Source organism: Giraffa tippelskirchi, chromosome 6, assembly GCF_054371585.1.
Source record: "Giraffa tippelskirchi isolate mGirTip1 chromosome 6, T2T-mGirTip1v1.2.pri, whole genome shotgun sequence".
NCBI classification, from domain to species: Eukaryota; Metazoa; Chordata; class Mammalia; order Artiodactyla; family Giraffidae; genus Giraffa; species Giraffa tippelskirchi.
Window position 1 is genome coordinate 117,921,400 of NC_137280.1, and position 16,444 is coordinate 117,937,843.

The 16,444-nt window shown below is 39.0% G+C and overlaps 1 protein-coding gene across 3 annotated transcripts in view; it reads left to right on the forward strand.

Moving 5' to 3' along the window:
• The window catches only part of HSPA4 (heat shock protein family A (Hsp70) member 4), a 51,328-nt gene that overhangs the window by 2,539 nt on the left and 32,345 nt on the right, over positions 1 to 16,444 (forward strand). For all 3 annotated transcript variants that reach the window (XM_081502823.1, XM_081502821.1, XM_081502822.1), the window contains exons 2-4: positions 9,193 to 9,250; positions 11,120 to 11,260; positions 15,489 to 15,611. In XM_081502823.1, coding sequence (XP_081358949.1) covers positions 15,498 to 15,611 — 114 coding nt within the window. In that variant the 5' untranslated portion in view covers positions 9,193 to 9,250; positions 11,120 to 11,260; positions 15,489 to 15,497. The remainder of the gene's footprint in view (positions 1 to 9,192; positions 9,251 to 11,119; positions 11,261 to 15,488; positions 15,612 to 16,444) is intronic.

Below are 16,444 nucleotides of genomic sequence, written 5' to 3' on the forward strand. Positions count from 1 at the left end.
CCTTGCTTTCTCAGCAAATAAGATCCTTCATCATGGACACATGGCTAGTGGACAAAACCAAATGTTAAAAATGTATGATTAGTGACTGTGGTAAGGACCCTGCTGGGAAAGTATGGAAAACAGTGATGGGGGACCTAATTTAAATGGATATGAGGTGGTGATGGAAGGCATTCTTAAAAAAGTTCCATTTAAGATGCAACCTGGAGGATGAATAGGGTTTTACCATGGAAATCTGTGGTGGGAGTGAGCAAGAGTTGTTCAGGCAGAAGAAATAGCAAGTGAGGAAGACCTGAACTTGGCACACGTGACACTACTGAGGTAATTATGGCCACTTGAAGGAATGTTGAACTGAATCTAGAGAGAGGTTAGGCAGGGTGGATTAGATCATGGCAAGGCTTTGCAAATCATAGATTTTTATCTAGGTGCTGTGGGAGGTGATTCAGTTGATACTTTAAAAATGTGATTGGCTTTTTTTATGGAGAGTGGGTTTATTTGAGAAGCCAGTGCACCCGATGATACTTGGGAGGCTACTGCAGTATTTGGTCCACGTGGGAGTTAACTGTTGCTCTCCACTGGTATGGAACCAGGAGGAAAGTGTGGGCAGCTTAGAGATAAACTGTGGAGTTCTAAATTATGAGTGTTGACATTTTATGACCATAGGCTTTGGTATAAGATGGAAAGCCTATTTTTATATTTAGTTGGATTATTACAGTAGAAAGAGTACAACCTTAAGGCTTTGGAATAGAAATATTAACAGACTGCCATACTTTACAGGAGTTAGTTGGGCTGCATTATGAAAAATTTATAGGGTAGAGATGAGTTACCTAAGAAAAAAATTCTGTGTATGAATAGTTTATATTACCATTTTCATGGACTTAGTTCCTAATAAAACAATATATTAGGAATTTGAAGAGATGAAATTGTCTATTAATAACTAACCTTGAGAGGGAAAACTGAAAATAAGTATAGGTTCTGGTTAACTGGCAGATTAACTTCTGATACCTTATTTGTGCAAGAAAAGTGTTCCTCTCTAGAACAAATGTCTTTACATGTTGTAGATCTGTGTAGAGCTGCAAGATGATTTGGATCTTTTGGGTTCAGTGGAAAGGAAAGTTGATTTGTTAACTAAAGCTTTAGACTACTTACACTTACCATATCTAATTGTGAAAGTTATCAAAGTAGTTTAAAAAAAGACTCACTTAAGAACTAAAATAAAAACTTGTGTACAGAATTGGTGGGCAAAGTGTACAGAAACTTTGTCATCAGGTTTTAAATTGGATTTCCAAAATTATAACTTTTTTCCTGACGTAACAAAATACTTGTTTGCCACAACAACAACAAAATAAAGTACTAAGTAAAATTGTTTCTTATCTAATTATTTACTATTATATACATGTAAATATATGTATCATTTCATGACTTTTTCTAGATTTATATAAATATATGTATAATATATATTTATTCAAATATACATATAAATATATATTTATATTTGTAAATATACAAATATACCCATATAAACAAATAGGATCATACAATACTTTGTAACTATTTCACTTATGTTTTAGACATCTTTCAGAGTCAGTAAATACGAATTCACCTCAAGTATATAAGAGTCCATATTATGACTTGAACATGCTTTACTCAAATGTTCAGGTGGTTTCTAAATTTTTGCAATTAGAAATAATCTTCAACAGGTAGTCTTATATATTTATGTTTGCATGTTAATACTTTTATTTTTGTTGGATAGATTTCCAGATGTGGTTGGACAAAGGATATATACGCCTGGAATTTCAGTGCATATTGCCTGAAAATGTTACAAAATTTAAGAGATTAATTCATACCAGGAACATAAGTGATTTCTCTCTTTCACTGGAGTTCATGAGGATTATGAGTTAAAGTTACATGAAGTATTTAGAATACTCCCTAAGTGTTTGTTAATACTGCTATTATTACCTTTTTGTATTTTTTATTAATTTTCTTTATTAATGGACTACATTGGGACAGTAAAAGGAAATCTATGGAACTTTGCCTTTAGCACTTATCAGATATGTAGCTTTTAATGTGCAAATCTTACTGACTCAGGAGTTTAGTTCTTTAAGAACTGCATATCTTGCAAGTATGAGTTGTTCTGTTTGATACTGTTTTGGGTACTTTCTAGCTCAGGGCTAAGACAGTGATCATGAGATACATTAGTTAATGTAACCATTTTCATGCCAGTTTCCCAATGTCTCTTATTTAATAGTCTAAATACTATTGTAGATTCTCTGTAAAACTCATTTTCTTACATTGTTTAAAACACAAATTAGAGCAACAGCTGTCTTCATATCCGGAGAACAGTTCTACACACACATACAAACATGAAGCTACTTTTTAAGGATCTGTGCCGGTTGCAGCTGTTCATAATATCCTATTAGAATGTGCATAAATGTTTGGTCAGTGGTATCTCATACCCAGGAAGGAGAACAACATTGTTACCTAGTTTAAATGGATTATTTTTTCTAGGACTTAAGATTAAAAGAGAGATGTCTTGAACTTGATTTAAATTAACTTTTTGATGTCAACCTATAATTTGGAATGGAGGAAAAGTAATATCAGTCAAGTAGCAAGTATCTTTTGAGTGCTACTGTTTTTAGCAGGATTAAGTTGGCCTTGCATGGAGCATAGAGGAAGTGTAAGATAAAGAGCCCTGCTGTGGAGGGCTCTTCCAGTCATTCTAGTTGGAAGTATGAAAGCAAAAGTAAATAGAATAAGGATAGAGTACAATTATGGGCAAAGTTATTAAGTACATACCTTAATTAAGTACAGGTTAAATGGAGAGGGAACATTAGTAGGGGATGGAGTGATATGGAAAGGCAGGAGCGGGACTTGCAAATAGGATTAGAATACATGAAGACAGGATTGGGACAGTCTGAGTGAAGATATAGAAGTAGGAATAAATCTAGAGGGTTTGGTAAGCAGTACAAAAGTATGTTTATGGATAGGATTTGGAGTTTGATAGTCCTGATTTTGAATGCTGAACTCTAGTATTAGTTATATTTCTAGGCACAAAACTTGACTTTATTCAGTTCTTCATTTATAAAGTTGGGTCAGTAATAGTTCTTTTCTCAGAGTGTTTGGGAGAAGCAAATGTAGAATGCTTAGCGCACTGCCTGGCATAGAAAGGTTCAAAAATGAAAGCCGTAGAACAAGAGAACTTGACTTGCTTGGATGAGAGAGAGGCTTCCTGCCATATGTGGGGATTCCATGTAGGCTGGGTGCAGATTTTGAATATCCTGGTGAGTGGGGAGTGGTACATGTTCCCTCTAAATATCTGGTTCGCTATCAAAACTCAGAATTATTCAGTCACTGAAGATTTTAGAGCGTGTTTGTTGAGAAATTTACTGGGGGTATGTAGCTTCTGTTTTTAAAATAATTATTTTATTTATTAGGATTGCATAGGAATATTTACCTAAATGGTAATGGTGGCAGTTTATGGGGAGAGGCTTTTGACTGCGGAGTTACTGACAATACTTAGTTTCTTCTTTACACTTTGTTAATTTTCTGCAATGAGATTGTTCTAGTGGTGTCCCCAGTTAGGTGGCCCTAATCTTTTTGGGCCCTTTTCACATTTAAATATTTGTAAGTGTAAACTTGTAGTTTAAAAACCTCTGCAGTTAGTGCTGTTTAACATAAGACTAGAGATCTCTTCAAGAAAATTAGAGATACCAAAGGAACATTTCATGCAAAGATAGGCTCGATAAAGGACAGAAATGGTATGGACCTAACAGAAGCAGAAGATATTAAGAAGAGGTGGCAAGAATACACAGAAGAACTGTACAAAAAAGATCTTCACGACCCAGATAATCACGATGGTGTGATCACTCACCTAGAGCCAGACATCCTGGAATGTGAAGTCAAGTGGGCGTTAGAAAGCGTCACTACGAACAAAGCTAGTGGAGGTGATGGAATTCCAGTTGAGCTATTTCAAATCCTCAAAGGTGATGCTGTGAAAGTGCTGCACTTGATAAGCCAGCAAATTTGGAAAACTCAGCAGTGGCCACAGGACTGGAAAAGGTCAGTTTTCGTTCCAATCCCAAAGAAAGGCAATGCCAAAGAATGCTCCAACTACCGCACAATTGCACTCATCTCACACGCTAGTAAAGTAATGCTCAAAATTCTCCAAGCCAGGCTTCAGCAATATGTGAACCATGAACTTCCAGATGTTCAAGCTGGTTTTAGAAAAGGCAGAGGAACCAGAGATCAAATTGCCAATATCCGCTGGATCATCGAAAAAGCAAGTGAGTTCCAAAAAAACATCTATTTCTGCTTTATTGACTATGCCAAAGCCTTTGTGTGGATCACAATAAACTGTGGAAAATTCTGAAAGAGATGGGAATACCAGACCATCTGACCTGTCTCTTAAGAAACCTGTGTGCAGGTCAGGAAGCAACAGTTAGAACTGGACATGGAACAACAGACTGGTTCCAAATAGGAAAAGGAGTACGTCAAGGCTGTATATTGTCACCCTGCTTATTTAACTTATATGCAGAGTACATCATGAGAAACGCTGGGCTGGAAGAAACACAAGCTGGACTCAAGACTGCCGGGAGAAATATCAATAACCTCAGATATGTGGATGACACCACCCTTATGGCAGAAAGTGAAGAAGAACTAAAGAGCCTCTTGATGAAAGTGAAAGAGGAGAGTGAAAAAGTTGGCTTAAAGCTGAACATTCAGAAAACTAAGATCATGGCATCCGGTCCCATCACTTCATGGGAAATAGATGGGGAAACAGTGGAAACAGTGTCAGACTTTATTTTTGGGGGCTCTAAAATCACTGCTGATGGTGATTGCAGCCCTGAAATTAAAAGACGCTTACTCCTTGGCAGGAAGGTTATGGCTAACCTAGATAGCATATTTAAAAGCAGAGACATTACTTTGCCAACAAAAGTCCGTCTAGTCAAGGCTGTGGTTTTTCCAGTGGTCATGTATGGATGTGAGAGTTGGACAGTGAAGAAAGCTGAGCGCCACAGAATTGATGCTTTTGAACTGTGGTGTTGGAGAAGACTCTTGAGAGTCCCTTGGACTGCAAGGAGATCCAATCAGTCCATCCTAAAAGAGATCAGTCCTGGGTGTTCATTGGAAGGAGTGATGTTGAAGCTGAAACTCCAATACTTGGCCACCTCATGCGAAGAGTTGACTCTTTGGAAAAGACCCTAATGCTTGGTAGGATTGGGGGCAGGAGGAGAAGGGGACGACAGAGGATGAGATGGTTGGATGGCATCACCAACTCAATGGACATGGGTTTGGGTAGACTCCGGGAGTTGGTGATGGACAGAGGCTTGGCGTGCTGCAATTCATGGGGTCGCAAAGAGTCGGACACGACTGAGCGAATGAACTGAACTGAACATACTGATCTCATTCAGTTGTCCTATTGAAAAGGAAATGGTAGAATTTTTATTGCTTATGATTTAAAATGACCGAGTGGGTTTTAGTAAATAGTTTGAGATGGTGAAGTAGAACTTTCAGGACAAACTATTTGGTACATTTTCGTCTTGTTTTGGCCGTGCTACTCAGCTTGTGGAATCTCAATTCCTTGACCAGTGATTAAACCCAGGCCACAGCAGTGAAGGCCCTGAATCCTAACCACTAAGCCATTGGGGAACTCCTTAGTTGGTATATTTTTTGTATAAAACTTCCAACCATTGGAGGATTAATAATAGCTAATATTATTTATAATGTGCCAGTCTCTAATAATAAAGTCCTTTAAAAGTGTATCTCTGATAGCTCAGTTGGTACAGAATAGGCTTGCAATGCAGGAGACCCTGGTTTGATTCTGGGTCGGGAAGATCCGCTGGAAAGGGGATAAGCTGCCCACTCCAGTATTCTTGCACTTCCTTTGTGGCTCAGCTGGTAGAGAATCTGCCTGCAATGTGGGAGACCTGGGTTTGATCCCTGGCTTGGGAAGATCCTCTGGAGAAGGGAAAGGCTACCCACTCCAGTATTCTGGCCTGGAGAATTCCAATGGACTGTACAGTCAATGGGGTCGCAAAGAGTTGGACAAGACTGAGGGACTTTCACTTTCACTTTCAAAAGTGGATCAACAAATTAAGTCCTTAGAGCAACCATTTGTAATTTTCCCTATTTTAGTGATGAGCAAATTGAATTTCAGAGACGTTAAATAACATAGGTCACACAGCTTGAAAGATAGAGAAGGGATTCAGACAGATCCATATTGTTTAATTCTAGAGCTTGAGCCCTTTTTTTCCTCTTCAAACTGTACATATGTTGCACTCAGTGGAAAAGCTAAGGATTTCTTTCTGTAGTGTGATAGTTGGCTTGTTACAGAACTTTTTTAGAATGTAAGAATTATAAAAGTGATTTTCTACAATATGATAAGAGGGTGAACTCTGCCAGTACTTTACAAGAGCTATGCTTTGTTTGAGGTGTAATTGCTATATTATGTGGTAAAGATTGATGTTCCATTAATGAGATTTGATTGCTTTGTAGCAGAAGTGGGGAACTGTTTGTAGTGTGTGCATGCATAGACAAATAAGAGGATGAATAATTTGAACTGAGACAAACTTGTATTTGGATTTCCAAAATCTATGAAACACTTGCAAGCTATTAAGGCATATGTCGTTTTTAAGAGTATTAAATATGAGTATGTTAATATGCCTTAATTAAATTAATATTAAATAAGAGCATATTAACATGCTTTAAGGCATATGTTAAGGCATATGTCATTTTTAAGAGTAGGTGAAATGTTAACTGATTAACCCATGAGCGACTAATGTTAATGTTCTTCAAAGAGAACATTACTTAGAGCAACTCTGCACAGTAGAACATTGTGTGATGGTGGAAGCGTTCTACATTTGCATTGCCCAAAGTCCAGTAAGTTGTAAGAGGTTGAAGTGATTAATTTTTACTTGAGAGGGATTGGGAGTGCATCACAAAGTGTGTGCTGTTTCTGGAAAATGAGTGAAATTTAGAAGGACCAGGGCATTTCAGGTGGTGAAAGTGGTAGAGCAAAGCAGGAAGATTGGAAGACTGACTTGTGTTGAGGCACTATGTACGTGAAATGCAGCTGGAAAATGGGAGTGGGGTTGGAATTATGAGAGGCCTTAGGTTCTACAGTAAGGAATCTGGACCCTATTTGTTGGTAATTCATTTTGTTTGGAAGATAAGTAGAAGCAAAACAGTTACCAAGGTAGAATAGAAAATTAAACCTTCAACAGGACATGCAGTCAAGTTGGGAACATTAATTTTTTCATTCTTAGAGCTTGTCCTATTTTGAGGAGATGAAGGTTTGAAAACGGCTGCAGGAAACAAAGATAAATAATACGGGCTTTTAGTTTTGTTGGGATACATCTTAGAAATTCAGATCTGATGGCTTTTAGAAAGATGTATGTTTGCATACATAGGCTAGAAGCAGTGGAGAGGGTGAATGGAGTGGATAAGATTACAGTGGGCAGTTTCCTAAAGGGCTTTATGGGCTGTGATATGCATGTGTGTTCAGTCACTCAGTCATGTTCGACTCTTTGCGACCCTATGGACTGTAGCTCTCCAGGCTCTTCTGTCCATGGGATTCTCCAGGCAAGAATACTGGAGTGGGTTGCTGTGCCCTCCTCCAGGGGATCTTCATGACCCAGGGATCTAACCCACGTCTGTATCTGCCACTTTGACAGGCAGGTTCTTTACTACTAGCACCACCACAGGAGAGACAGGTAAGTGGTATTCAGGAAATTTTTTTTTTTTAAGTGATAGGTCGTTTATTTGCAGAAAGGCTGATCTTGACACCTGTGCTTCTTGAGGGGCTCTCCCAGCATGTTCCTGGCCTGTAGAGCTTAGAGTTCATAGGAAATCTCATGAGATCCCAGACTATGCTGTATGGATATAGGGCATAGCTGCCTGTAACTGCTCTGGGAGTTGGAAAGGGCTGTTGAGGCACAGAGTAAATTTATCAAAGTAAAACGGTTTTATTTAATTATTGTGTCAGATTTGGACCAAGGCAGTGTGGCGCCAGAGCTCTCATTCCTACTCATTCCACTAAATTAGAAGAATTAGGGGTCCAGGGAGGCTAGGGAGATCAAAGCTAGCTAGAGTGTAAAGTATGGAGAAATGATCTATAGTCCTGACTCCTGTTGTTTTCAGATTGTATGACTTGGGATACATTTACCTATAATACCTTTTTTTGGACTCGGTTGCTTCTTCTATATGGTAGAAATAAGATAGGGTGCTTATGAGGATTAAATAAGATAGTGCACATAAGCAATTTATTACTTTAGTAATAATGTAGGAGTAGGAGAAGGGTTTACTAACCTGAGGGGGAAATGGACTCGGGGAAGAAGTTTGTCCTTTAGGATTTTTTGAGTGGCATGGGTGAATTTGATCTTAGTTTGAGAGAAATCTGCCACTGGAAGGGGAGGCAGCATATGAATATGAGAGTAAAGGGAACACAGGGCAAGGTTCCAGAGTAAAACACAGGGAGAAGCATAGAGGCCGTGATAACAAAGGCATCAACTCCAAGTGTAACTGACTTTCTAAGCTTAAACCCAGTGTTTTAAAGTATTTATACCTTTAAGCAGGTATCAATTTTGCTTTTTAAAAGAAGCGTCATATAGGTGGAAACCAGCAGGCAGTATATGAATTGATTTGGAAGAATGTGTTCAGAAGTGGGAATGACGTTCCTTGTCAGAAACTGAGTCTTTTTTTTTAAAAAAGAAAAACTGAGTCCTTGGAAACTAGTTCTAGAAAAATAACTTTCTGCATATTTACGATAAGATAAGAGTTGTTTTCAGGGCTGGTAGACTACGCTCTTGGTGAAGTTATTAGCTGTTTATAAAACACAAAGAACATTTTATTGATGTATTAATATGACAGCATATTATTTTATATTGGAATTTTGAACACCAGACTTGAAGAATTAGAGGATAGTGGAGACTGGTTAGTCCACCTCTCTCTAGTATTTTAGACAGATGGTCATATCAGACTTGTGCTTCAACATCTCAGTGACAGAATTCCCATTATTCTAAGAAGCAGTGCATTCCATGGGCAGTTGTATTCAGTAGAAAGGTCAAAATCATAAATATATTGTGTGCAGTTAAAAAACAGGGCTTTTTGGCTGAGACTCAGAAATCTTGTCTGCTCTGGTTTTGGATGTAATGTGGTAGTAAGGTTTAATGCTTAAATGTTTGTTTTATCTTTTAGGGCTTGCATTTCTTTTGGACCTAAGAATCGCTCAATTGGAGCAGCAGCTAAAAGCCAGGTAGAGTTCTGTTTTTTTCATACTTATTTCTGTGCTTGGTCTATCCCTCCCATGCAGCAGCTCTTTCAGTGCCCATTTTGTGTGGAGCACTGGGAGCCCCTACATGTACAACTGAGACACAAACCTATTCTCATGTACTTGAGTGAGAAGCAAAGAGCTTTTTAAAATAGCATGAACAGTGGTCTGTTTAATGCAAACTACCAGGATGTATTTTACCTAGATATTGTTAGAGCAAGGTTTTACTTGTTCCTGAGTTGTTGTTAACAATTTTTTTCCCCTGGCTATTTAAAATAATTGGTGAAGTCTGTCTTGTTGAATTTTCATCTTACTCATATTTAGGGTCAGTGTTGTCTCTAGATTTGACCTTGTTGATCAAGGTTCTCAAGGAAGGAAAGCATACTTGGAGAAGCACAGTTACCATTCGTTTACTTTTAAACCAGGAGCCTGACTTATTTGCTTGTTTCTCAGTAACCAGAGCAGCAGAACCTGAAGAGTTGTATTTTTCTCAGTGCCTGAGGTTGCTTTAAAATTAAGGAGTTGCATGTTAGATGTTTCTATAGTTCAGTCTGGAGCAACATAATAGAATGAATAATTATCTTTTTCTGGACCAATCTGGGCCTAAGATTTATAAGCTCCCCCAAAATGGTACTTGACCAATTGATTTTTAATTAACTTGGGTGTTTTATAAGTTGCAGAAAGTTCAAGATGTTTTAGGAGACAGCAGGTAGCAAATACAGAGCTGTTTTCAAATGTCTTTCCTTTTAAAATTTCAGTGAATTTTTCTTGGTTTTAAACTTGCTTTCATTATTGAGAATAGTTGTTATACTAAACTGGCTGCCTAGTTCTAGGTTGACATAGTGATATTGAATTTCTTGGCAGCTTACTCTAGCAGAGCCTGACTTTGGAGGCCTCATTGTTTTACAAAAGAACTTTTGTTTGTGCCTTTTGACATATTGGATTTAGAGGAGATCTATTGTCGTTTTTCCTTGGGACTTGTTGCATTCACTTCTGCCTTGAGAAGAAGAGCCCATAAGTCTTGAGCAGAAATTTCATTTTCAGTTTTTGAATATCTTTGCCAGCATTTTTTTCATAAATTACAGTAGTTTTTGTTAGAGATAAATTAGGAAATGCAGGTGTACAAGTATAAGGCATTTAGAAGTTAGCATACTACCATTGTCCAAAAATCACTGTTACTATCTTAATGTGTAACCTTTTATATTATAAGCATATAAATGTTTTTCTCCCCCACTCTAAGAAAGTGACATCATATCATATAGATACTTGTCTCCAGACTTCTAAAATAATTTATCCATTGTATGGGTAGACTGTAATTTATTTACTCATTTCTCTGTCGTTGACCCTCTAGGCTCTTTCCAGTTTTCTGTTGTGATAAATAATACTGTGTCAGTTTATTTGCATTTATCTTTGTGGGCTTAGTGTCATCTGTTTTTTCTTTATGTTAAGTTTCATTCACTAGAATAACTGAATTAATATATACTGTTGGATTGACTCCTGGAAAGTTTGAATCACAAACTACAGGTAATTTTTAAAAGATAAAAATTATTTAATGTAAATGTTCATTAGAAGTTTAATAACAGGAAATATTTTTACAAGGGTAATGATCTGTCTTATTGAAGAAGTAAGACAAATTGGGCTCTGGTCCTAGCCCACCACTATGTGACCTGTATAGGATAGGTCCATCACTCCTTACTTCAGAAGGCATCATTTATAAAGGTTTAGTGCTGAAGGAAAGTTTGTGGCATGAAAAGGATTCTAATTTAATCCTGAAATTTTTGAATCTCCCCCCCCCAATTTAATTGCTGTTATAATAGTCTTTCTACTCTTTGACTCTGATATCCTTTCTGTTAGGTAATTTCCAATGCAAAGAACACAGTCCAAGGATTTAAAAGATTCCATGGCCGAGCATTCTCTGATCCATTTGTGGAGGCAGAAAAATCCAAACTTGCATATGATATTGTGCAGTTGCCCACTGGGTTAACAGGTATAAAGGTAAGGTTCTGAAGATAATGCCTTACGATTGAAATACATTATTTTATGTTATCAGATCAGTATATAGAAGTGGGTAGTCATTCCCTTCTCTGGGGGATCTTCCCAACCCAGGGGTCGAACCCATGTCTCCCACATTGCAGGTGGATTCTTTACCAGCTGAGCCACAAGAGAAGTCCAAGAGTACTGGAGTGGATAGCCTATCCCTTTGCCAGCAGATCTTCCTGATCCAGGAATCGAACCAGAGTCTCCTGCATTGCAGGCGGATTCTTTACCAACTGAGCTATCAGGGAATCCTTTGAGGATGTTATCAGATCAATGTATATCATACCATTCTAGTTTCAAGTTGTAATGAAAATCGTTACAAATGCTTTGGAAAGTCTTGCTGGTGAAGACCATTTGGCATTTTTTTTTTTTTTTTAATGATCTGGCTTTTATTTGGGAGCCGTAGGTGGCACTGTTAATAGGGGTTGGACAGATAGGTGGTGATGATGTGAAGTTAACTTCTTGTCTTGTTTTCTAATGCAGCAGTCTTCCCAGTAGTCTTTCTGGTATGATTTTAGTGAGTGATTACTGGAAGAGCAAGAAAAGAAATCAACACTTTAGAGTCACTCCCAGATACGTAGTCATGCTCTTGACAGTAGGATTGGAAAGCAGTGTTGTTCTTTTGGAGAAGAGGGAGTTTAGTCTTTGCTCTCTGGAATATCTAGGAGAATCTCCTTGTGAAGCATGAAGTGGGCTGATTATTCCAAAAAGATGAGAGGCTGAGCGATGGGTATGGTGAACACATCTGTCTCTTGCACTCAGGTAGTAAGAGGAATCCAGAAGTATGTTTGAGCTTCCCAGGCAGCCGAGTTTAGAGAGAGGAGATTTGATGTTTAAGACACCCCGTTTGGAGAACTGAGGATCATGGGAACAGGTTCAAGTCCAAGAGATGTTAAAAATCATGGGAAAAAGGTAGTTTTGCGGTTGTAGCTGAGAATTCAGTTGGATTTGAAAGTAAAGAATTCTGATAACTGAAAAATGATCACTGGGTTTACTTTTAGGGTATTTTCAGCTGTAATTTTAAAACAGTTTTAATGGGCCTAATGAGGGATAAGTGCAGAGGAGGAAAAAAAGGAAACGGAGGTGAGGAAATGAGGATTACCTAATAGTTAAGAGAGAAATAGGGTGGGTATTGGCAGATGTAGTCAGAAGAGCCAAAGGAGGAAGAGACTAGGGAGAACACCTGTGGATCTAAGTAGGAGGCTGGAGGAATTTTGGAAGACTTACATGAGAAAAGAAGAGGTAGCCTTGAATGAGGCTCACCGGGAGGATTATTATCCCATCTATATTCAGTAAGGTGAGAAACTATTCTAAACCAGAATAAATTATGGTTGGGTTTGGGAGGGAGAAGGTGAGAAGGAGATGGTGTTCAAGTTGGAGCAGGAGCTGAAAGTACAGAGTTGACATTTTTTGGTCTGTATTGTAGTTGGGAAGTATGGACGTGTGGAATAGGACCTTACCTTAGGCAGTCTTTTCAGCATTTACAGTTTGTAACTATTGTCAGAATTTCATACCTTTATGGAGGGTGTAGGATATCTTGAAGGTGTCAACAGTTATTTATTTTGTCAGGTATGTCCTTGATGTTGGGGCTAAGACAGTGAATGGTCAGTCAGTCAGTTCAGTCGCTCAGTTGTGTCCTACTCTTTGTGACCCCATGGACTGCAGCACGCCAGGCTTACCTGTCCATCACCAACTCCTGGAGCTTGCTCAAATTCATGTCCATGGAGTCAACAGTTAACAGATCTAACAAAAACCATTGCCTCAGATTGGATCCTAATTGAGGCGATGATTATGAAGTAAACACAGTGAGCAGAGTGAAATATACGTATTATGTCAGATGGTAGAATAGTTTCCACCACCAGGCCCTTTAATGGAGGGGCAGTGAGGGTTATGGTGAGCTATACACCAGTTCGCTTCTTCCCAGGTAGTTGTCTCAAGTTTTGTTGGTGGTCAGGACATACCATTTACATAGTGGTCCTCATGGATGCAGATGAAAGGAGAAGTGACCCTACAAGAGACTGACTCAGACTTGTCTGTGAGTGTCCAGGAATCTCTGGAGGAGGCGTGAGTCAGCGGTGGCTTGCTGCAGGGTTGGGGACACTGAGTGTGGCAGTGTGTGCATGGGACCTTTTGAAGGAGGTCACCATTACCTTCATTACTTCCACCATAGTTTGGTCTCAGGTCAAACAACAGGGCGGGAACACAGCCCTGCTCATCAACAGAAAATTGGATTAAAGATTTACTGAGCATGGCCCCACCCATCAGAACAAGACCCAGTTTCCCCCAGTCAGTGTCTCCCATCAGAAGCTTCCATAGGTCTCTTATCCTTACCTGTCAGAGGTCAGACAGAATGAAAACCACAATCACAGAAAACTAACCAAACTGATCACATGGACCACAGCCTTGTCTAACTCAATGAAACTATGAGCCATGCTGTGTAGGGTCACCCAAGACAGACAGGTCATGGTGGAGAGTTCTGACAAAACGTGGTCCACTGGAGAAGGGAATGGCAAACCACTTTAGTATTCTTGCCTTGAGAACCCCATGAAAATATGAAAAGGCAAAAAGATAATGACACTGAAAGATGAACTCCCCAGGTCAGTAGGTGCTCAACATGCTACTGGAAAAGAGTGGAGAAATAACTCCAGAAAGAATGAAGAGATGGAGCCAAAACAAAAACAGTGCTCAGTTGTGGATGTGAATGGTGATGGAAGTAAAGGCCGATGCTGTAAAGAACAATGCTAGCTAGGTAATGCTCAAAATTCTCCAAGCTAGGCTTCAACAGTACGTAAGCTGAGAACTTCCAGATGTTGAAGCTAGATTTTGAAAAGGCAGAGGAACTAAAGATCAAATTGACAACATCCCTTGAATCACAGAAAAAGCAAGAGAGTTCCAGAAAAAAAACATCTGCTTTATTGACTATGCCAAAGCCCTTGACTGTGTGCATCAGAGCACACTGTGAAAAATTCTTCAAGAGATGGGCATACCAGACCACCTACCTGCCTCCTGAGAAATCTGTGTGCAGGTCAAGAAGCAACAGTTAGAACTGGACATGAAACAACAGACTGGTTCCACATCAGAAAGGAGTACGTCAAGGCTGTATATTGTCACCCTGCTTATTTAACTTATATGCAGAGTACATCATGTGAAATGCCGGGCTGGATGAAGCACAAGCTGGAATCAAGATTGCTGGGAGAAATATCAATAACCTAAGATATGTAGATGGTGCCACCCTTATGGCAGAAAGCAAAGCAGAATTAAATAGCCTCTTGATGAAAGTGAAAGAGGAGAGTGGAAAAGTTGGCTTAAAACTCAACATTCTGAAAACTAAGATCATGGCATCTGGTCCCTTCACTTCATGGCAAATAGTTGGGGAAACAGTGGAAACAGTGACAGACTTTATTTTTTTGGGCTCCAGAATCACTGCAGATGGTGACTGCAGCCGTGAAATTGAAAGACGCTTGCTCCTTGGAAGAAAAGCTATGACCAACGTAGACAGCATATTAGAAACCAGAGACTTGACTTTACCAACAGAGGTCCGTCTAGTCAAAGCTGTGGTTTTTCCAGTAGTCATGCATGAATATAAGAGTTGGACTGTAAAGAAAGCTGAGTGCCGAAGAATTGATGCTTTTGAACTGTGGTGTTGGAGAAGACTCTTGAGAGTCTCTTGAACTGCAAGGAGATCAAACCAGTCCATCCTAAAGGAAATCGGTCCTGAATATTCATTGGAAGGACTGATGCTGAAGCTGAAACTCCAATACTTCGATGTGAAGAACTGACTCATTTGAAAAGACCCTGATGCTGGGAAAGATTGACAGCAGAAGGAGAAGAGGATGAGAGAGGATGAAATGGTTGGATGGCATCACTGACTTGATGGACATGAGTTTGAGCAAGCTCCAGGAGTTGGTGATGAATAGGGAAGCCTGGTGTGCCGCAGTCCATGGGGTTGCAAAGAGTCAGACGTGACTGAGCTTCTGAATTGAACTGAATCTCATCTCCAGGTATCCTGGTTGATAAGCACGTTAACAAGCTAAAAGTGACTTTCGAATTATTTTTGCTTCCAAAACTAGCTTTCTTAATTTCCTCTTGAGATAATGTTCCACTGATGATTTAGAAATTATTCATTTTAGGTTTTTAGGACTTGAAGAAATACAGTAAGTTTAGATCCTTTTGTTTTTTATTGCAGGTGAAATATATGGAGGAGGAACGTAGTTTTACCACGGAGCAGGTGACTGCCATGCTTTTATCCAAACTGAAGGAGACAGCAGAAAATGTTCTCAAGAAGCCTGTTGTGGACTGTGTTGTTTCGGTAAGTTTCATCCCTACACATTATTAGGGTCTATGAAGAAGCAGAAAGGAGGAAGCTGTTAATTGAAAATAAAATTGCTTTTTGCCTTGGGTGGTAATCATTACTTTAACAGTTTTTCAGACTGGTTCTCATATTCTTGAATTTTTTTTTCCTTCCCTAGTTTTTTGCTCTTGCTTCTATTATTCTGTCTGTTTAAAGGCTTATCTCTGACTAAGCCCACTTCTTCCTGGATTACTTCTAGCACCTCGCATAGTGCCTGGCACATGGTAGCCTCTTGTTTGTCAAATTAGTTGAATACTCTCAAATAAGAAATGCTTTTTCTCTGTTCCTGTCTCTGTATCTTTGCTCTTTTTGTATCCAGCACTAAAGGCAAGACAGCAGTAGACTTCATCTTGTTTTTTCCACTTGCCTATTTAGATGGAAGCCTGGCTGTGCTTGTAGTATGGTGGCGTCCTCAGGGACTGTTGAAATTTAGGTGGTTGAGTTTGCTTTTCCAGTGAATCTCCTCATTCTGCAGTTGTTATCTGATATTTTAGCTCTTTGGCTTCTTTTGTCTTTCTAAATTTTTATTAAAAATTTTTGACATATAGCTGATTTACAATGTGTAATTTCTCCTGTATAGCCAAGTGACTTGGTTATATTGAATACATTTATATATGTATACATGTAACGTGTTAGTCACTAAGTTGTATCTGACTCATTTGTGACCCCATGGAGTGTAGCCTGCCAGGCCCCTCTGTCCTTGGAATTCTCCAGGCAGGAAGACTGGAGTGGGTTGCCGTTTCCTTCTCTAGGAGATCTTCCCCAACCAGGGATGGAACCCAGGTCTTTTC